This window comes from Leishmania martiniquensis, chromosome 30 (genome assembly GCF_017916325.1).
Source record: "Leishmania martiniquensis isolate LSCM1 chromosome 30, whole genome shotgun sequence".
NCBI classification, from domain to species: Eukaryota; Euglenozoa; class Kinetoplastea; order Trypanosomatida; family Trypanosomatidae; genus Leishmania; species Leishmania martiniquensis.
The window spans coordinates 561,568-582,887 of record NC_090165.1 but is presented as its reverse complement, the minus strand read 5'-3'; the positions used below and the strand labels follow the sequence as shown (position 1 = coordinate 582,887).

General features: G+C 59.1%; 7 protein-coding genes across 7 annotated transcripts; all 7 read right to left on the bottom strand.

The window, feature by feature from the left end:
- Positions 1–88: 88 nt before the first annotated feature.
- Positions 89–3,010, bottom strand: LSCM1_03787 (uncharacterized protein; the record flags this gene model as incomplete). Its single annotated transcript, XM_067321320.1, has 1 exon — positions 89–3,010. The coding sequence occupies one exon, from the start codon at positions 3,008–3,010 to the stop codon at positions 89–91; it is 2,922 nt and encodes a 973-aa protein (XP_067176688.1).
- An 891-nt stretch (positions 3,011–3,901) lies between these two features.
- Positions 3,902–5,113, bottom strand: LSCM1_03786 (uncharacterized protein; the record flags this gene model as incomplete). The annotated part of the gene is made up of 1 exon (XM_067321319.1): positions 3,902–5,113. One exon carries the CDS (start codon positions 5,111–5,113, stop codon positions 3,902–3,904), a length of 1,212 nt encoding a protein of 403 aa, XP_067176687.1.
- A 2,435-nt stretch (positions 5,114–7,548) lies between these two features.
- LSCM1_03785 (uncharacterized protein) lies at positions 7,549–8,427 on the bottom strand (the record flags this gene model as incomplete). The annotated part of the gene is made up of 1 exon (XM_067321318.1): positions 7,549–8,427. One exon carries the CDS (start codon positions 8,425–8,427, stop codon positions 7,549–7,551), a length of 879 nt encoding a protein of 292 aa, XP_067176686.1.
- A 4,041-nt stretch (positions 8,428–12,468) lies between these two features.
- On the bottom strand, positions 12,469–13,947 carry LSCM1_03784 (uncharacterized protein; the record flags this gene model as incomplete). The annotated part of the gene is made up of 1 exon (XM_067321317.1): positions 12,469–13,947. The coding sequence occupies one exon, from the start codon at positions 13,945–13,947 to the stop codon at positions 12,469–12,471; it is 1,479 nt and encodes a 492-aa protein (XP_067176685.1).
- A 944-nt stretch (positions 13,948–14,891) lies between these two features.
- Positions 14,892–15,344, bottom strand: LSCM1_03783 (uncharacterized protein; the record flags this gene model as incomplete). Its single annotated transcript, XM_067321316.1, has 1 exon — positions 14,892–15,344. The coding sequence occupies one exon, from the start codon at positions 15,342–15,344 to the stop codon at positions 14,892–14,894; it is 453 nt and encodes a 150-aa protein (XP_067176684.1).
- Positions 15,345–16,641: 1,297 nt separating this feature from the next.
- LSCM1_03782 (uncharacterized protein) lies at positions 16,642–17,028 on the bottom strand (the record flags this gene model as incomplete). The annotated part of the gene is made up of 1 exon (XM_067321315.1): positions 16,642–17,028. The coding sequence occupies one exon, from the start codon at positions 17,026–17,028 to the stop codon at positions 16,642–16,644; it is 387 nt and encodes a 128-aa protein (XP_067176683.1).
- Positions 17,029–18,227: 1,199 nt separating this feature from the next.
- LSCM1_03781 (uncharacterized protein) lies at positions 18,228–20,297 on the bottom strand (the record flags this gene model as incomplete). The annotated part of the gene is made up of 1 exon (XM_067321314.1): positions 18,228–20,297. The coding sequence occupies one exon, from the start codon at positions 20,295–20,297 to the stop codon at positions 18,228–18,230; it is 2,070 nt and encodes a 689-aa protein (XP_067176682.1).
- Positions 20,298–21,320: the final 1,023 nt, after the last annotated feature.

Here is a 21,320-nt window from a genome sequence, read left to right as displayed (position 1 = left end):
CCTTGGCCAAACCTTCCGAGCACCGATGAGCGTAGCGGCATCTCCGTTCCTCCAACTCGATGGCGCTGGCCCTTTCTCTATGGGCTCCCTAGGAACAGGATACCGCCGACCAAGATGCCCGCGCTAGCCACGCAAGCATGACAAGGAGCAGCCCAGCGGCTTTGTAGGGGCCCAGCAACTGGAAGGCTCCGCGCACGGCGCTGAGCAGGAGCGACAGAGGGACGCCGAGCACAAACACCAGACAGCACACTATGGCACAGGCGAAGAGCAGCGTCAGCTTAAGCCCGATGATCAGCGCCACGAGGCAGAGACAACCCAGCAGCGAGAGGAACATCAACGCAAGCGCCTTCTGCAGCTGGAGAATCTTGTCCTTCAGGGACGTGATCTCCAAGTTACGCTGCTTCAGAAGCGATCGTGTCCTGTCCAGCTCCTTCTCCAGCTCCACAATGCGACGCGTATCCGTACAATATTCGTACGCATTGTGCTTCTCTAAAGTCGGGGTGCTCACACCATGCGGCATAGCACTGCTTGACGCGGGTGTCGGCATGACCGTCGTGGAGGCTGTCTTGGGAGACGGGCTGGCCTTTCGCCAGCCCGTCGAAGGCGCCTGTATCGCTTTCGGTGCGGTCGATGTGTCGCCCGCATCTGCAGTCTCAGGTGCTCGATCCTCTTCTACCCTGGGTATCGCCCACTGCGCCAGCGATTGCGAGCCGCCAGGCAACGCCTCCCACGCCTCGACCAGAAGTGAGCGACCACCCACGTCGGCAAGTTCGTCGCCGTCGTCGCCATTCAAGCGGGTGGGAGCGCCGCCACGCGCCTGTGAAGCTGGAGGTGATGAACCAGGTGTGACGTGCTTGATCAGTTCCGACGTCGTTGCCGGCAGCAGCACCACCACAGTGCCAATGGCGACGCGCCGTTCAACTGTGAGAACACCAGATGTCCACCCTTCGTGTGCCATCCGCACAACTTGCGTTCGAACAGCCTCCTCGAGTGTGGCAGCGTGAAAGGTGTGGAGCCGTTCTACCATTGCCTCCACAAACCCCGGCGTGGCGTAGATGGTGCGACCCTTCTCAGCCTGGCTGGCCAAAAGCCGCTCTAACAATAGGCACACAAACTGCCGGCGCTCAGCGCGTGTGTAGGGCATGAAAGGGAGGAAGTAATCTACACGGTTGACGAAAGGGTCCCCCATGGTTTCTTGGCACACGCTCTTGCATTGCGACTGGAAGAGCGCCCGAATCTTCTCTTGATCTGCTGGGGACGCGCTAAGGTAGAGGCCTTCCCGGGCCGCAATGCCCTCTGCCGCGATGTTGCATGTGAGGATGAACGTCGCGCGCACCGTAGAGACTGATCGGCTGGCTTCCTTCAGTGAGCGCAGCACGCCGTTCTTTTGGAAGGCGGACAGCCACAGGTTGTTGATCGCCTCCGCCGTACTCTTCTCGAATTCGTCCAGCACGACGACAGCATCCGGGTGCTTCTGCAGGGCGGAGAGGAGAATACCGCTGCCAACGTGGGCGGCCGGCGGGTCAACGAGAGAATAAATGCTGTCTTTCGTGCAGAAAGACGGCATGTGGATGTACACCATCTTGCCGGACGCTTCAAGCTCTGACATTGTGATGCCGTGCAGGACACTGGCCACCCTTTTTGCCAACTCCGACTTGCCATAGCCGGATGGGCCAAAGAACACCAGCACGGTAGGCTTGTCTGCCTCAAAGACTCCAGCTGACAAGAAATGAGAGCGCAGGGCAGCCCAGATTGGGCGCTGGCCAACGTACTGAGAGGCCCCAGCGGCCCACCTTTCGCTTGGCGACGCAGTTTTGGCGGCGGAGCCGTCGTGCAAAATCGATACCCGATTCTCATGCATGTGCCAAAGTGTAGAGCGAAGTTCCTCGCCTTCACTTGAGGAGCTCCGCGCAGCCTCGGCTTCGTGTTGGCGATGCACAAGGGCTACTTCAAGCTCACCCGTCAAGGGCCAAAGCGTGGCCAGTGTCGACGACGAGGAGGCTGTCGGGCGGGGGAGGGCACTCGTAGCAGTACCACTCCCACTGCCATCACAACTGCGCAGCATCATCTTCTCAAGGGCCTCCAAGTGCACGACGCTGCGCTCGGCGAAGTGTGGAGAAGCTTTGATCTTGCTAGCGTACACAGCGAGCACCAGCACCATGACGACCGCCAGGACAGGACGCTGATTGAGCGTCTCCGCGTTGCTGATCCTCTCGTCGTATAGTTCAAAGGTGCGCATGCCCTGCGAGGAGGAGGCTCCAGCGACACCTGTCGTGTGAGCGCTCTGCACACCTTCCTGGTCCAGTAGCTGCTGCGTCAGATCCACCATGTCGGCGAATGTGTCCAGCGACAGCTCCTCTTCATCTTCCGCAGTCACGGCAGCGGCAGCGGAGCCTGAGCCGCGCTTAGCACGGTCAACGATACGCTGCTTCACAAAACGCGCCAGTCTTGCACGCCGACTGCGTGGGGTGCTCTTTGGATCCTCCCGAACGTCATTGCCTTGGCGACTGGCACCTGTACTGGCGTCGTTGCTCGAGTGCGTGCTCTCTGTGCGGGGTATGCTGGGGTGTTGCACCTCAGCCACCAGCCGTACGAGCCCCTCGACGCGCTCGCTCAGAATGTTGGTAGAAATGGCTCCTCTCCACCACACGCACAGGTGCACCATAAGCGCCACGGCAGGAACGTGCAGCTGCGCAGGGGAGAGGGCGGCGCATAGGTCGGATGGGGCACTGTTGGACTTTACTCCATGTGGCTCTAACACAGACAGGAAGGCTTGCCACTCCTGAAAGGAGAGGTGGAAGCCCCCTGTCTTGACTCGCCCCGCCCACTTTCGCTGTGGCGCCGTGTCGCCCGTGCCGCGCGGCTGGCTGCCGTCTACCCCGCCGTCGCCTTCTCCACCAGTTGCGTCGACCGCAAGTGCGGCCATGTCTGCCTCCATAGCCGCTTCCAGCAACTCCTGCCATCGCCGGTGGAGGAAAAGTTCCTCTTGTCGAGACAAAAGAGCTCCCATCCCTTTCGGCCCAGCATATACGTGGCCAGCTGCTTATGTGCTCGATGCTTTGACGATGGTAATGGTGAAGGGGTGGGGCGACACACACACACATATGCAGAGTGCGGCAAGAGGGGGGTTACCCATGCGTAAGGCATGCATGCTTGCTTGCTGCACGCCTTCCATGACGTGGGGAAGATGAGCACATGTGCATGCGCGCGCGAAAACAACAACCCTCCCCCCTCCAAAAAAGAGGGTCGCCTTGCGTGCTGCGCACAAATGCATTGCCGTTCTCACTCCTGGGCGAACCTTATCTGTTCGCTGGTGCTCTGCTGCCGTGGCGGCGAGAGGAGGCGGCTGTCAGGTGTCCTGCTGTGTCGTTTGTTTTGCTTCGTGAAGATCAAGGCATTGAGGCACTGAGAAAGCCTCCTCTACATGAGGGTGACGGACCATCCTCCGCGTCGCCCCTCTCACAGATCCGCACCTTTTCCTTCCGTTCTCCCACAGCGCCTGCGTTGCTGCAAAGCGCAAAAGAGGTGAGGGATGAAGGCAGCAGCGAGACGCTGTTGGCAGCTACAGCTACTCGAGGTGTGCTCTCCACCTCCTCCACCTCCAGACACACCTGAAAAGCACCGTGCCGTTTGACACTGTGAATGGGGGGAAAGGAGGCAGTTTGACGGGGGAAGTGAAGGGGAGAGGGAGGCAGAGGCGCGAGGCGTGAGAAAGTAGACGAGAAAAGATGAAAGGGAGGGGCAAAAACACAGCAGGCAGCGCAAAAGGAAAACGAGGCGGGAGCGGGGGCAGTGCAGCGCAGCGCTCACGGCGCCCGTCCTGTGATACGACTCCCAGAAGAAACTCATAGAAGCACAGCCACAAAGACACAGCAGCATACCTCTCTCTCTTCATGGTACCTTACGATGAGACAATGCCGTCTTCAGGTGGCGTTTGCTGCTCCCGTTGCTGTTCGAGGCGCTGGCGCTGGTTCGTCTGCTTCGGATCACGTCGCGCCGCATCCAGACCGTACTGCGAGACCATCAGCTCCTCCTGCAGCAGTCGAAACCGCTGTAGCTGTTGGGCGGTGGCGTTGGCGGAAGTCGTCAGCTGCGCTTCTAGATTGACTCGCCGCATCTGCAGCTCCTTCATGGCGAGAAAGAGAGACGGCGGGATGCAAGCGTACCGCCCGGTCGCAGAGACTAGCGATTCGCCGTCAGTGATGGATGCCGTCGCTCGAGGCTCTGCCGTAGACGGCACTCTGACAGCTGTTGGGGCCCTCAAGTCCTTCGTCCGAGATGTGGGCTTTTGCTGAGCTGCATGATCTGCTGCCGTGGCCGGCGAGTCCGTCACAAAATCGTCGTCAGCGCTGTCCATGACGGGCGGCACGATTGGGGGTGCGTAGAAGAGGGACTGAAGCGCGGCCGACACCTTCGCCCGCTGTACAGTGGAAAGCTCTAGTAAAGCCTGCTCCACGCTCTCGAGGGCTGCGCCTGATATTCCACTGAAGGCGTCACCTTTGAGGCTCGCGGACAAGGATGGGATGTCTGGTCCCGAGCGCTGCGCGGTGGGGGTGGCGTCGGCTGGCCGGCTTGTACTGCTGGCTGAGCTGTTCCTTCGGTATGACGGCCGATACTTGTCTCTGTACTGCGCGGGCAGCTCATCCGGGTTCGCTGCCCAGAGCATGGCGGCTGTGTACGTAATGTCCTCCAGTTCCCTCTTCACCGTGTCCACCTCGGTCGTGTGTTGCTGGAGGAGTTGCTGCACATGTCGCAGCGCAATCACCGCATTGTCAACGCGTTTCGCCCACTTCTGCTGACAAAGGGTGCGAGGGCTCAATGTGCTGGAGAGAGCACTAGCACCGGCCACTTCCTCTAGTCGGTGCCCTGCGACATCGGCAGCATCGCCCCTCTTGGTTGGCACTCGCTTGCCCATGGGCGCGTTCTCTGGAGCCGAACAGAGGGAAAGAAGAGATCGAGTATGGAGAAGGCACCATACGCTACCCCGTCGCACAAGTGTGCTGCAAAGGCACGTGCAACACCGACGCGCATTCGCCACGATTACGAGTGAAAGCACATGTTGCCGTCGCCGCAAGAGAGGGGGGAAAGCGAGAAAAGAAAGGTGCGTCAGCATAGCTATAGCTGCAGTCAGAGGCAGTGCGAAACCTCACCACCACCACCAGACGCAGCCTACCACTTACCTGTGCTCCATCGCTGATACGAGACGTGCCCCTATCGTTCTCTCGGCTGCATTTTTGAGCACCTGCATTGCACTTCCGCTTCCACCGCGACCCACTGTCGAGCGATGCTCGAGGTGAGAGGGCGGCGGGGAAAGTGAAAGCGAGCACATAAGGCCACAGAAGGCGCCCCGCTTCGAGGTCGTACAAAGTGCTGAGCATGCCATCCCTGCACCTTCTCCGTCCTGTTTTTTTGCCTTTGATTGCGCCTTACGAGCGTGTGTGAAACGCAATAAAGGTACACGGATGCGATGCACCCATGTAACTCGGACGCATACGCATATGTGAATTGCCCCACACAGAATAGGGCTCGATGAGACGGATGCGTTTGGAAGTTTCAGAAAAAGGCTGTGGGTAGCAGAAAGCAGCTTAGCAAGACCGCCCCCCCCCACATACACACACGCACACACAGCGCACAAAGAGAGAGGGAGAGCCGAACACCACTCATGCGTCGCGCAACAAGGGGCAGGCGAAGGTAAAAAGCGGCGGCGGCTCGGATGCCACCGTCCTCGCTGCCTCTTCCTTTCCCTCACATGTTTACGAGAGAGCTTTGCTTCTCTACCTTCTGGCCGATGCGCCTGCATACGCGCTACCACTGCGTTGTTAGTATGCCGAAGCGTTTTCCGCTCGCCAGTGCCTTGCATGGGCAAAGAAGAGGCGCCTCTCCCTCTCTCTCTCGGTGTGTGCATGTGTATGTGCGTGTTCGCTTACATTTCCTTGCCGTCGCTGCTCACATGATGCGCCACGTCGAAAGAGAGAAGAGGGGGGGTGAAATGGCTGAAAAAAGGGGAATGCGCTGTGCGAATGCCTTCCGTGGCGCCTGCGGCGCGGACGATCTCGGAGGCAGCATGCGCCTGTGACGAGGTCGCTCCCTGCCTACCCCAAGCAAGAGGAGAGCATTACCAACCAAAAGACCAGCCGATTGCCGTCTCGCACATGGCTTGTTCCCGTTGGGCAACTCTGAGAAGCGCATCCACAGCGTACCCAGCACGGTCTCCTCGCAGAGCTCTGAAAGCGGATTGCGATGGACCCGCTTACGCAGCTCCTCTGCAGAGTTGCCGCTGCTGCGCGCCTTGCCAGACGTGGCGAGGTTGAGAGTCAAGTGAGCCAACGCAAACAGGAGTTCCGTTAGTGAAGGCGAACGAAGGGGGTAGCATCTTCGTGAGCCCTTCCACGTATCTGCCAAGAACAAATGGCATCACCTTCCCGTGCTCTGTGAGCGCATACGTGCGCTTCTGGTGCACCCTCTCTTGCTTCTCCTGCGACACGTGTGCCTAGTCCACGATCCACGCAATCGCGCTGGTAGTCTTTGTGTCACAACCCCTACCACGTGCCGCGCGGGTTTTCCTCACCTACCTCCATCAACAGCCTTTCCCCTTCGACCAGTGTCATGGCACGCGCAGGGTGGCCAGAATGGGCAGTGACCGTCAGTGATGACCGTCACGCGCGCCACTGCCTCCTGTATTCTGTGGCGGTCCGCGAGTGCAGCGCTTCGCGCCTCCACCATGCCACTGTGCGCTGCAACAATTCAGCCATCCTCACCCCGTACGGCCGGCCTCCCATCCAGGCCGTGCCTCGAGTGAGGATATATATCCATGCTAATGTATGCATATGCCTCTTGTCCTGACGTATGTGTCGATGTTAGTGTGTGTATGTGTGTGTGCGAAGGAATCCGTGCCTCACATTACGTAAGGGGTAGGCCAGTGGGAGGCATGGAAGGACACATGGAAGGCAGAGGAGTGCGTAAAATGAGAGGGTGGCTGTTGGCGGCGCTCGACGGTACAGCTTCCTTTGAACAGTGGCGTCGGGTCCTTTGGCGCAGCCGGCGAGAGCGTGCCGGCAAAGGTGTCGGGGAACGGCGCAGGGAGGGGGAAGTGAAGAGGAGAGAAAGGCGATAGAAAGACCGCAGCGCGGTGCTGCAGGGGAGGTCGCCGCTCATATCCGTTGAGCGATCTCGCACCACAGAGCACAATCGCCAATCACTTATGAAGATGCCATCTGCGCCCACGAGAAAGCGAGAGCAGCGCATGCCATCATCATCGACCGCACCCTTGTCAGCTTGGCGAGGGCTCACTCCCTTCAGAGAATGCCCTTGATCGCGGCACCAGTTCCAGTGGAACATTGTGCATCTCAGTGTGGTTGACTGGCACGTGTTGAGGGGAAGCCTTACACAAGAGGCGCATAGAATGGCGAAGAGAGGAAGAAAGCACCAACAGTCGCTCTCCTCTCTGCTTGAGTCAGGTGTCGAGGCAAACCACTGCATAAAAACGGCGAGAGCGCAGTCGCCTGCGCCACCCACGGAGCTGCTGGTGCGGCGGCGGCCGTGCGTTGCTCACGCTGTGTTCATCGCGGTCCGCATGCCGTTCGACACCCTTTTAAGATTCACGGAAGCCGACTCCTTTTCTCCCGAATCGCCTGGCATTGCGCGGCCACCGTCTTCATCTGCGGCACGCTGCTTGGGATCGAGATTTTGTGCCCCCTCGCTGTTCAAGTTGGGCAGCTCCTCCAGGTGGGTCATAGTCGAGCCCTGCATGGTACCGCCGCAAAGCGTCGGCACCTGGTCGCGGTCAATGAACTTCTCCAGCTCCTCGATAGTGCTTCCAGCGTTCGATATCTTTTCCACGGTGCGGGCATCCATGAAAACTTTGACAACGCCGAGTAACATGCGAATGTACCACGGCGTCCGGTAGAGCAGAATGCGTTCCATGCGCTCCGGATAGTAGTCTTGCATCATCTTCATGGTCTCCTTACGCACCTCCCTGCTGCGCTCATCGCGATGAGTGCCCATGGCGCCAAAGTCGACGACCCAGGTGATGCGGTCGTAGCCCTTGCGCTGAGTCTCCTCCAAAATGTACACCAGCAGCTTCGTCCGCTCCTGGACAGTGCAGTCGTTCCGCATGCCGAGGACCATCGCAATTACGGGGCATCCATTTCGACAGCTGCCACCGCACACAAGGGTTGTCTGCTGCATAGCTTTTTGGACCTCCTCTGCAGTGATGGCGTAGGGTTTCGTCTGCTGGCGCCACTCCAGGGCGGCCCCAAGCAACGCAGCAGCTTTCTCGATGTCACCGTTGCGCGCGCGTGCGAAGCGGGTATACGTGCTTTCGCTGAGGAAGCCGGCGTCTGCAGCGTCAGCCTGAATGGCCGGGTACCTGTCCTTCAGCGCCGTCACGCAGGCCTCCTCTTTCAGCGTTGGGTTCTCGGAGGCCATCTTCGCGGTTGCCGGTGAAGTCAGAAGTGCCTTGACACATGCGCACAAGGTGAAAAATAGTGCAGATGCATGCGCAGCGACTAGGCACACTGACCGGAAAACTGAGCAGCTCGCCACGGTTAGTCCTTAACGCAAGGAAGCACACACAGAAAAAAGAAACAGTGCCGAGATGGAGAGAGGAAGAGAGAGGGAAAAGGCGTAAGCGGGGAGGCTGTGTGGCGGAGGAGAGACACATCAGTGCGCAACTCGCAGAATTTGAAAAATAAAGGAAGCAAACAAAAACACGCATCATCAGTGCGCCATCCGTTTCTTTGGCTGCTTTTGTTCTCTTTTCTCCCCGGCAGCCGTGCGCGACAGCGACCCGTTCGTGTGTGGGTAAGTGTGCTTATGTACTGTACTTCACCGAGCAACAACGTCGGGCGATCGAAGGCAGTGGTACGGGGTGGCTGAAAGGTGGTGGAAGGGCGAGCCACTCTATTGCTTCTACGGACACAAAAATCGGACTGAGGTGGAGCCCTCAGATCTCTGGCCCTGCGACAACTGCACCTCCTTTCCTCTACCCTGAGCGCTTTCGCAGAGATATGCTGTGCGCAAGCAGAGTGATGCCTCGCATATTCTTCGCTGTTGGCAGCCTCCCCCCCCCCCGACTTTCTCACTCTCTCCGTGGCGACAGAAGAAGTGCCGTTGGCACAGCCGCTGAGGAGCATTGAAAGAGTTTACGCCACCAAATTCGAAGGGACACAGCTCTGAGGACTCGCCGGAGGTCTCCGCTCTTCTGCGGCCATCACGCAGTCACTGCCTCACCTCGTGGCTTGACCGGCTTGCTTGCTTTCTGCTCTGACATCCAAACAGAGATACGCCTCCGTTCAGCGGCGCCTCCACCACAACGCAGGCTTCCGCGAAGGATTAGAAGTCCTGCACAGCAATGCTCGAAGCCGCTGTGAACAGGGTGGATCGGGGCGAGATGGTGGCCCCTGGCGTCAGTGGAGAAGGGCGCCCCCGCGGTGTCTGGCGTCCCGCAGCAAGAACGCCTAGCCCTGTTGAGGCAGCAGTCGGCTCACACGCTTGCCAAATCCCCGAGCGACAACCTCCATCTCACCGTGGAGGCCAAGCCCGCACTGCTTCGCGCGTTCAGGGTCTTCGTGGGGCACTGGTCGTGTCCCTTCTGCCTTCTCAATGGCTACTGCACCTCGAGAGCAGCTCTCTGGCTGAAATGGGATGCTGTCAGGGTGATGAGCGCGAGTCGGCCCCAGACACGGGACAGTTTGCGTTGGGGGCAGAGGCACGTCAACGTCGCTCACGTCAACGGCCTCCGGATGTCGAGGACGGCGAGAAAGTGTCACCCACCGACGGCCGACGTGGCGCTGGCGGTGGCGACGGGGAAGGTCGGGTCGTGCCTCGTCCAAGGTAACCGCATCACCGGTAAGGCGCTTTCTCAGGGAGGGGAAGGGAAGGGGATTGTGCGCGGCATAAATACTTTCACTGTGCCCGAGATGGAAGGGCGGCGCATCCACCTTGCTTCTCGCATGGACACACAGCAACGCAGGAGGGCGTGTGTGCCTCGGCTCGACCTGGATGCGTATGGCGCTGCCGCGCGTGACGCGTGCCGGAGTGCTGTGGCGGATCAGGGCATGTTATCCTGGACAATCGTGAACGTGGTTACCCTCGTGACGTTGGTGACCATGAATGGCGGTGTCCTGTGTGCAGAAGAGGATCGGCAGGGAGAGCATGTATCAGAGGTGCTTCGCCTGGTTGATTCGTGTAGAGGAGGGGGGCCACCCCACGTCGCCGGTGCACTTGGAGGGGTCATCTCTGTTGCACTTGGCTGACGAGCGAGGCACGTCTCATCTCTTCTGCGGAGGAGTTCTTGTGGAAAGAAGCAAGAAGGACTCGCGCGCTATTCGGCCAAAAGGGCCGCCACGCGCACCGAGGAGAAAGCGGTCCCGCTCACATGACCGCATCTGAGTGCAGGGATGCGGCACCTTCATCCGCAAGGACGAGCGTGTGAGTTCTCCCTGATCAAGCAGCGAAGCACACGCCAAGCCACGGGCGGCAGGGCTCGCGCTGTGCCGTCTCGTCGGGAAGATGAACTCCTTGATGAGGGAGAGAGGGGGGTAGAAACTGCGTTGGTGACGCGCCATTTACCCTCGCGCGCATGTGCCATAACAGCCGAATGGTTTTGCCGGTGTTGGACGCAGTCTGCGTAGCACACCTATCACGGAGGCTGTGCTCTACTCCCACGATGCCGGTCCGCTGAAAGCTGCTTGGAGGACGCCGTGGCGTCTTATTGAACCGTATGGCCCCCTCCCTCTTGCCCCCCCCGCCCAGCAGGGGGGGTCGTCCCTCGTCTGATCGTATGCGCGTATGAATGCCACGTGTGTGGCATCGGCAGTGTTGACTTGGGCACCTTTCGTTTCTCCGCTTCTGCGAGGGCCGGAGAGACGCCACAGAGAGCGATTGCCGGCGGAGTGGCATCCGTCGGAGTATGGGCATGTGGGTGGTGGTCCGCACTTTGTCACAGCCGCTCCTTGAACGAAGAAGCGGCGGCGGTCTGAGAGGGAACACCAAAAGGTGATTACGCGGGCACCACCGCAGAAAATGATTGGTGAAACCTTCTTTGTTCGCCCCGACCGGGGAAGCGAAATGCTTTCTCTCTCTCTCCCCCTGCGCGCTGCACTGTGAGTGTGGTTAACAGTTTCGTTCTTTCTCCTCCGTCTCCCTGCCGTCGTTCGAGCAAGCGAAAATTGATGAGCTGCACCCGCGTCATCTGGCCACCTTACTTCCCAAGCAGTTATCATAAGCTAAGATGAATGCGGGTGCTCGAGCCGGTGAGACGAAGGAATGGGCGATACTCGCTGGAGCACGCCAAAGTGCTTCTGCAGAGTGGTAGAAGGTGACTCGACTTCAGCGGAGCCGCGGGCGCCCTCGTCTCTCTGTGTGTCTGTGTGTGTGTGTGTGTGTGTGTAAGTGTGTACAGCCATACTGGTGGAAGCATGCGCAGCACGACAAGTAGCGATGCACGCGTGTATTCGCCACTTCTTCCTCCAAAGCTTCCGTTGGCCCTGCCACACACCACAACGCGGGCCAAACGCCCACTTCACTCCCCACCCCCATCTTCCTCTGGCGCTGCAAAGTCGTCACGGAGTCGCCTTACAGCAGTGAGAGCTCGGTCACGTGGGTGGGGTTCGTACCTCAAGCCTTACCCACTGCCGGATACACAGATCACATCACGGCCGCCTCTGCGATGTGTCCGGTCACCCCCCTTCAGCTTTTCTCCCCAGGGATGGCTTGGCCGCCGCATCAGCGGGCGGAGTGAGGGCCCCGTACGATACTCTCGAGTGGCGCTGGTGCATCGCCTTCGTCACAAGTTGCAACGATAAAAGCCACCGCCGCCGGTCGAACCGACGAAGCGTCATCTAGTGACTGGCCTCCGGCATCCGCAACGGTACGCTGCCGTGGCCTCTGCACCGTGGGTGCTTGACGCTCTCAACGGCAAATGCAGCTTGGCGCTTCATGAGGATAAGGCGTCGGGTAAGGCTCCTCGGCTTCCCCGCGCAGCGTGTGTGGGGGGGCCCTGGGCTCTGGGGTTGCTCTGTCCGCAAAGGCGCGCCCCAACATCAAGGGCGGCCCTTGGTGAGTCGTGGAGTCAAGCAAGGCCCATTTCACAGCACAAAAGTGGGGACGAACGAAAGACGGAGCAGTGTGAGAGATGGTGGCTGAAAGGGGGTAGGGAGCAGAAATCGAGTTCACGACACTCTCACACAGCGGTGAGCATGCCAGCACTACACACACACACGCACACAAGGCTGTACTGTACAACGTCATGCCTTCCCTCTCACCGGGGACACCCCGGCAAGATGCTTCTACGGCACTCTGTGCAGCCGTATTTTGTGCACAGCGCCTGTGTCTTCGAAGGGGAGGGGGAGCAGAAACCAAATCTGTGACGCACAAGGGCATATGCTGAGTGTGGCAAGTCGCACCAAACGGTGCGTGAGGAAAAAAACGGGGTCCAGGGTCACCCCCCTCTTGTTCAACAGAGTTTCATCGCTGCGGTGAAGTGGACGCAGATCGAGCCTTCACGAGCTCGTGCCACTCCGCGTCTGCCAGGATGTATTGCCGTCCACAAAAGGAGCAGCAAACTGTGTTGCCGCTCTCCTTCAACGACTCCAGCGTATGTAAGGACGCGGAGACGAGGGAGCTCACGATGTTCTGCCTCGAGCAGCGACAGAAAAAGTCTAGCCCGGCCCGCTCCGCTTCCGTTGCGGCGAGCGGAATGACAAAGTCATGCACCCCTAACGCTCGCCGTATGGGGTTCACTAGCGCCGCCACCTGCCCCGGATCGTCGCTGTACTGCCGAGCCGCCACCGCGGCTTGATAGGCGCCATCGTGGTCACCCGAAACCAGCGAAAGGATGTGCTGGCACGTGGTGTGCCTCTCTGCGCATCTATCTACTAGTGGCTGCAGAGGCGAGATGGTTGTCGCACCGCCTTCCGACGATGCGCTCAGCTGTGCGGCAGCCTTTAGCACTACGCGGTTCAGCTGGCCTACGCGGCGGTCCACCGAAACTCCGGCGGCCAGCGGCGTCACCACAACACCGAAGCTAAGCGGAATGGCATGCGAAAGCGCTCGCTGGACTTCTTGTACCTTCTTTTCCTTGACCGCGTCACTGCAGGCTGCATCATACTGCTGTGATGCACTTGCAGCATTGCCGTCGGTGTTCAGGAAGCCGTGGTGCAGCAAACTGGTGGCGTCGATCCGAGAGTGCAGCCACACGACTGGGACGCAGCCCTCGGATCGGCGCAGGTAGTTGTAGGCGTGCAGGCTGCTGTTGTAGGAGAAGAAGCGCTTCCACGCCTCCAAAGGCACTTGCCTGAATATGCCCGGCAGATACAGAGAGAGCGGCACATCGTTAGCTTCGCTTGTGTGTGTGGCAACGGCAGCGGTGCTGGAGACGACGTCAGGTGGTGGCTGCAAAATCTCCGCCAGATCAGCATGCACTACCGACGTAAAGGGTTTCTCCTGGCGGTACATGATACGACTCACGCGCAGCGGAAACGTCGGCAGACCGCGCTCCTCTAGCTGCGCATTATACTCGGACCGAAGGTAGCACCGACACTCCCCTAGCGCCAACGCCTCTGTCAAGATGGTGGCCTCCTCCGCGGTGAACCGAACCTCCACTCGCTCCTCGCCCTCCAGTGCCGAAGCAAGGAGGTTCGCAAAGGTGAGCTGTGTTCCCAGCAGCTGCAGGAAGTCAAGGTGAGCTCCGGTGCTGCGCAGGAGGTCGTGCCGACGAATTGCCTCCGAGAGGAGGTGGCGAGTAGAGCAGAAGGTGAAGCGCAGGAGTTTGTCTTTGCTGGGCACACGCAGGGTTATGTCGCGCGCACGAAACGCGTGAGAGGGGCTGTAGACAGACGCGGGCGAATACGACGAGGGCTGGAACGAGGAGGTGCCAGAGACGCCTGCGGCTGCCCCTGAAGCCACCGTCCCGGCAGCACAGCGCAAGACGCCACACGTACGCATGACGTGAAAAAGAAGGGGAAAGAATATCGAAAGCAGCGCGGATGATGCCGGGCGACAGACGGGGCTGCGAGCGTCTGTGACTTTGAGAAGAAAGGCGAGTAGGGTGATGATATGGGAGGTGCAGCTGGCAGGCTGCGGCGTCGCGCGCACCCCACGTGAATCTTTGCTGAAGGACTTTGCAAGGAAACAGTCCCCGTTCGCCGGCGTAGGGGAAGGGGAGGGACGGACAACCAAAAAGAGGACAGCGAAAGTGGCGGGCATGAGGTGAGTTTGGGCTTCCATGGCGAGCGAGGCATGGGCGCACAGGCAGCGGTGCGTTGTGCACACGCACATCGCCTCTCCTCCTCTTCCTCTCCTCCTCCACAGCCCCATCTCCCGGGCAACGAGGAGAGTGCGCAGAGATACTTTCTAGCACAGCCCACTCATTCTTCCCCCTTTCCGATGCGCAAAGCACCCCTCCCCCCTTCATCGCTTCACGTTCTACAACCGCCCGGTCGGGCTTTAGCGCTGTCAGTGTCAGAATCGAACCCGCAAGATCCAATGAAGCACACACACACACGCCTTTTCCGGGCGCGGCGCTGGTGGACTCGGCCGATGCCGGTATGCCACTCGACAGCTTTCATCGTCCACCACCCACCATTCAACTTACTTTTTACGCACATACACTCTAACAAACGCAGAAAGGAGGAAAAAACAGCAACAGAAAGTTGTACCGCACCGAAACGCCAACAGAGGAGAGAGAGCGCACACACAGGCAGAACGCATACATCCGTGCAAATGGGAAACGATCAGCATCTCATTCTCCATGGCGCCAACACGGGCGCACGGGAGAAGGTGCACGAAAGAATCGGCAAAAAAAATGAGCGCCCATTCACACATCGCAGCACACTGTGTTGTCTCCTCGCTTCGCTTCGTTCTGCATCTGTTTTGTGAGTTGCGAGAGCTCAATCGTAGAAGGCTCCGATGCTGAATTCTTGGTAAGTTGGTGGTGTGTTATCCATCCAGTCCATGGAGCTCACCGGCAGCAGCTCCATCCAGTTCAGCTTCACAAGCGCCACCAAAAAAGCGATCAGGCAGCAGCCGATATAGATCCAGCGGGCCTGGTTCACGGCCGATCGAATCTGCCGGTCAGCCTTCGCGTCTTCCTCGAAGTCAGCGAATATCTTTCCAACACCGAGAATCGATTGCAACGGGTTCACAACGGCCATGCCGACAAACATGATCGAGAAGATGCTGACATCGTTACCTACCATCCACATCATGAAAGCGGTCATGGGCAGCTGCTTCAGGGGCTGAATGCGGATGTCACTCAGGCGAGCCATGACACGATGACGGGTGATCTCCTCGTCCGTCATCTGCTTCGCCGCGGCGTTCGCATTGAGTGCCGTAGAGGACATGACCTCAGAGCCGAAATGTAAAGAGCAAAGATGAAACAAAAAAGAGGAGGAGAGTGGCCAGGCGGTGGTGAACGGTCACCGCTGGCGCGATGTGAAAGCGTGCGCGAGGAGACGCGAAGGAGAGGAAGCCGAAAGGGGCGCGATTTTCCTGTTTTGTGCGCCTCGGTCGTTGTATGTGTATGCCTATGTGTCTGTGTGGCAGAGAGCCGCGTGTCCAATAGAGCATATTCGACGTGTGTGTGTGTGTTGGGGAATGGAGGGAGAAAAGGGAGCCAGAGAAGGTGGTCAGTGCAGTCAAGCATGCGGAGCACCCAGAACGACCATGACGCGGAAACGCGCTGGCAGACGAGACTCCATCGTGCCAAAGAGTGTGAGCCTATCACGCAAGACGACAAAAGAAGCGGGAGGCCTGGCATAAGGGACAGAGATACAGCCCCGTCTCGCTGAAGCCCTCCCCCATCGCCCTGGTGCGTGTGCCCATGGAATGGAAAATGTGAGCGAGGCAGGGCAGGAAGAGAGAGGGGGAGAGCTGCCGGAAAAACAGACGCCGAGTTTGGCCGGGCTCCTGCCGTACCCTCGACAGCCCTACCGCCATCCACCCACTGTGCCCCGCCCTTTCGCTAGCGATGTGGTCTCTCAGACGCTGATGTTCCACTGACTCTTCGCCCCAGCGCACTGTGACGTCTCGGACTGGACAGAGATGGCGAGGCCGTAGAGGAACAGGAGAACAAGAGGGAAGCAATACACATCGTACACGCGTATGATGGCACACGCACACACACACAGCATACAGAATCAAACACGCTGCAGACACTCTGGCACTGCCCTCTCCTCTTCCGCCTTCACGTGAGTAGGCGTGTGAACTTATTGTTTCCGGAAAGGTGCGAGGGACAAAAATAAAGAGAAAGAGCGGAGCGGAGTAGTCAAGTACGACGCCATCCAGAGAAGCGAAGCAGCAAAGAAAACGAACGACGGGTTCGCCGCGACTGGCGAGTGGGGGCCACAAGAGCAGGGAGAGAAGTAAGAGAGGGAAATATGTACACCGAGAAAAGGATGAAGAGCTCAAAGGCACAGCTGCAGCTTTGACTGCCTCTTGTACACGCGCACAAACCAAGACACCAAAGCCACCTTTTCCGCGCTACCGTGCGCATGGGGCCTGCGCCTGGCTCTCCCCCCCCCCACGCCTCTCCTATCTTTTTTTTGCAAGCAAATCTCTTTTTTTTTCGCCCGTTCGGCACGCTTTGGCTCGCCGACGTTCCCTCCAGTTTCCCTTTCTGTTTTCAATCAGTGCGCCTGCTTAGAAAGGACCGATACGTGTGTTCCCGGGAATGTCGGCCAAGTTGCTGTTCCAGCGATACTTCTGTGGGCCAACGATAAACCACCAAAATAGAAAGCCAAGAAAGGCACCAACGTAGCGCGCGCCACGGAAGTCCGACACCATGATGACATCATCGATTGAATTGCGGAAGCGCCAGCGGCCATATTTCTTCACGTTGCAGTAGTTGTTTGCCCAGGAGCCGAAGCACAGCATGCAGGACCCGCACATGAGGCAGGAGCCAATAAGGCCGTACACATTGTGGAACGGACGAGCCGACAGCGCTATGGCAGCAGGGCTCGTCGCCGTCGCCAGGCATGTCGCGCAGCGCGCAGGGTGCAGGACGGACCCGTTGAAGCGGCGCAGCATCTTCCGGATCAAGGATAAACCACACACATCAATGGGGCGCGACCAAAGCTCGCCCGACTAGCAAGAGCCACGGTGATCGCGTATGCGCTATAGAATGCCAGAGGTGCACAGGAAGGCGGGTGGGTACCGTTCGAAAGAGAGACAGCTTCGGGAAGAAAAAGGGTCGCCAAAGGAAGACTGCCAATACAAAACCCGAAGAGCGAGACGACACACATACACACACACAGAGAGAGGGAGAGAGGGAGAGAGGGAGAGGGAGGACACGCAACGCGTGCGATACCCACCGTCTACGACCGGCAGCGGAATTCCAGCTGAGGAAGATGTCTGACGAGCAGAGAGACGATATGAGTGAAGGGGGGGCAAGCGCGTCGCCACTACTTGCCTGTGGAGATGAAATCAAGTGTCTCCCGCGCCTTCCTCTTCCTGTGCGTTGTGAGAAGGGGGAGGGGTAGGAGAAAGACAAAGTTGTATAAATATATATGTGTGTACCTTGGCTTGCCTGCAGAGCGATCAGGTGTGTGTTATTTGACAAGTGCTGTCAGCAGCACGGTTACAGGGAGCACCACATATATGTATGCGTGTATGTGTGCACGTGGGTCAGCGGAGCCGTTACACATACGCAAAGGCACAGCCGAAGTTGAAAAAAAAGGAGGGGCATGCGCATTCAGAAGTGTGTGAGTTAAGAAAGAGAGGGATGTGGACAGCATACAAAGAGAAAAAAACGTGAAGTGGCCGTCCAAGAGGGCAGAGTTGAAGATGCCGTACGACTGTCTTCCAGCGCCAGGGCTGATGCTGCAGTGCTCTGCGAGACTTCACCAAACGTCACTGTGTGAAATTAAAGGTGGGCACGCCGGTTTGTGACGCATATGGGGCTCGTGTGCTCAGATGCAGTGCAATTTTGGAGTGCGCGTGAAAGACGCAGCTCCCTTCGCTTTCTTTATGTATGCTCTCGCGTCCTTTCGTGTTGGTTGGGCGGTGAGAAGGGAGGGCACTTCCCTCGGACAGGCAGAGCAACACCCTTCCCCCTCCAGCGACAGACAACACGTTGACCATACCCCTCTCCGCCTCTCGTGCAGGAGGTCGCCTTCTCTCGCAAGATACACAGTGCACCAACCTCTGTCTGCCCATCGAACGATTCAGGTGCACGCGAGAAAGGAAGACAGAAGCGACAGCCCAGCCCCCGTAGGTTGCTATTGCTGTCACTGCCGCCGATGCGCCGGCGCCACACGGAGCGGTGACGGATGTGCTCGCCGGCTTCTCACGCACACCTCGTACGGCTCGGGGTAGTCCTCCATCTCCTCCACCAGCGGGCGGATAATCTCTGCAGCCGCGCCATCACTGCTGGATGCGGTCAAGACGATCTTGCACCCGAACCGCCTCTCTGCCCTAACGCTGCGAATGCGCCGCGATGACTGCGGCACTCGTGCCACTCCAGCGTTGGCACCAGTGCGGAGGGACAGCAGATGTGCTCGCTTCTCGGTGATGGCGAGATGGAAACTACGACACACTATTCGGCGCTGCTCAGGCGTCAAGTTCGGCACAAATACGCACGCCTTAGCAATCATAAAGTCCCAGAAATCGCTCGGGTGCAGGGCTACAGTCACGGTGGGCGCTGCGCCGGCCTCCGCAGCCATCTCTTGCCGCACCACCTCGGCCGCCATGTTGGCGCTGACATAGCGCCCCTCGGCATTTTCTCCATTGGCATTTGACGGAGCTGCGGTGCTTCCGTGAAGTGACTCGAAACTGCGGAGCTCCTTCTTGACGCGCGGTTCCTGAGATAGCACAAACGCCGGTAACTTAGCCAGTGCGGCGACGATCTTGAGAAAGTGATAGCTGCTGATGAAGACCCGGTCTTTGCTGACGAGGGCGACGGCGAGGCCCCAGGTGACGCGAAAGAGCATGTCTTTTTCGTACCACAGAGCGCGTCGTCGAGCAGGTGCAGGAGGCGAGGCCGATGCAGCGTGCGACTCCTCCCTTTTCAGTGGCGCACGGCCACGATTGGGACGCTGTGTCGCGTACGCTGGCTGCTGAGCGTACGGCGGCCACAAAAGGTGCAAGTGCACGCGCAGCAGGGCATAGGCGTGAACGATGTCAGTCATGCGGAGGTCGTGCCGGAGCGCTGCAACGACGCGAAACAGCTCCGACACCAGCAGGTACTGAATTTCGTTGGCGAGCGCACTCATCGGCAGGGACGCGCTCGACACCTCCGGAAGCGATGAACTCCATCGAAGGTGCTTAGGTTCGCGCTGCTGGCGCAGTAAGCGGAGCTGCTTAGCATTCCAAAGATCCTCCAAGACAGCCTCTGTGGCGTCGCGGGCATGTACGACGGAGAGGACTTCCAATCCCCACACTGCGTCAACGCCAGACACCAGCTCAGGAGGGTGGGCGGCGTCGCAGGCCCCCGGCTCATTCGTCGCCATCGTCACAACGCTGGGTGTGTGGCTCTCTGCAAGAGGACTCTGCTGCATGAAAAGGGACGCAAGCCGCCTAAGCGCCACGTCTGTGAGAGCCTCGCGGAACGCGGTGAGACTCACAGACGCTGGCGCTACACTTCCATCCCTCTCGTTGTCTTTCCGAGACTCATAGTACTGCAACTCGCGTGCGAGATAGCCTAGAATACGGGTCGCGTCAAGACTCGAGACGGTCGTGCGCTCCGTCTGTAGCACATGTAACATGCTTCGCATGCCGTGCATGCTAAGGTGCAGTTCGGTGTCGGAGAGGCCAATGTCCGCGACGCAGCCGAGGTCATGCACCCTCTCGTAGCAGCAGGCTACTGCACTGCTCACGTGCCGGCTCCAAAAGCTTCGAAAAGCCTCGCGACCCTGCTTGCGAGAGGCAGGGTCAGTCGAGGAACTGAACTGGATGCGGTGCTTTTTGCAGAGAGAGAGAAATTGTGAAAGCGTCGTCACCTCCGGAGCGGCGGCCTCACCTGAAGATGTTCTGCCTTTCCAATGCGCAGTGGGTGAAGCGGCTGAGGAAGAAGTTTCGATGGCGCTGTGCTCGTCAAGTGCTTGAACATCGCCTGCTCGTGAAGCGACGCGCCGTGTGAGCTCCACCCGCTGCGGAAGCCCGCGCAAGTACGCTGCGGCACGTGCCTCAGTCGTTGCCGGTGCCTGCCGCGCGCGGCTCTCCGCGGGCTGGCTCATGAACTGCTCCATCACCGCAAGTCTCTCGAGCTCCCGTTGGGCCTGTGCGGTGCCTCCATGACCGCGGCGCGCAAGAAACAAGTGACTGTGGCGAAGGCACCGCAGAGGGTAATTGGTGCGCATGCTTCCGGCCGTCTGCCTTGAATGCAATCGACCTCGAGGTCGCCGTATGCGAAACGCCGGGCACCCCCAGCCGTGCAGGGCAGAGGCCACAGATCGCAGACCCCTCTCCTAACAAAAGAGCTGAGCGTCTGCTCCTTCTGCGACCATCGAATCTGCACAAGCCGACGCCAGTGACGGCCAACACCAAATGCGAGAGAGTTAAATGCGGGTGGCAGAGGAGGAAAGTCCGAGAGACACCATGAGGCGCTCCATAGTGTGACACATCGCAAACGCCAGCATTGATACCCTGCTCCCTCCCTCTGCCTCCTGCTCCTCCTCGTCCGTGTATACTCCGGAACAGCCATTCATAAGAGCATGCGAGGAGAGGAGAACGCGCACAGGAGCCATGATGCTAAACCTGGCTGTTCTCTCTTCGCTACGCATCGCTGACGTTTGCTCTGCATGCGCGGCACTTCTTCGACCGACTGAGGGGAAATACTCCTGAGCCATGTCGGTTGCCGCCATGATTGCTTCTTTGGGAGGAATGGTGACCAAAGAGCGCTCTCCCCCCTTTCCTTTGGCGTTTAGTGTGTCTGTGTGCGCACGCGTGAAGACGTCTCCACACTGCATTTGGATTCGATAAGTAAAGCCCCTTTGAACAGGCGAAGAGAAAGCAAGCAACCTAAAGTCACCGCACCTCGCGCCTGAAAGGGGGACGATGGGCCAATCCGCTGGCGCAGCGCCATTCGCTATAGGCGACGGCCCCTTTGCATCCGGAGTCCTCTGAAATGTGCACCTATACGCACGTGCGCACCAATACATTCATATATATATATATATATATGGATAGATGCCCCTGTGAAAGGTCATCATACGCCAGCAACGCTCGTCGCGCTGATAGAGAGCCCCCACTCCCGGGCCTACTCTTCGGCACACGCGATGCCTCGAGAGTTTCCACTTCGGGCGGCCCGGCCTCCTCCTCTTTCTCGCCTGCCCTCGGCCGCCTCTGCTCATCCCCCAAGCAGCCGCCAGGAGGGGGGGCGC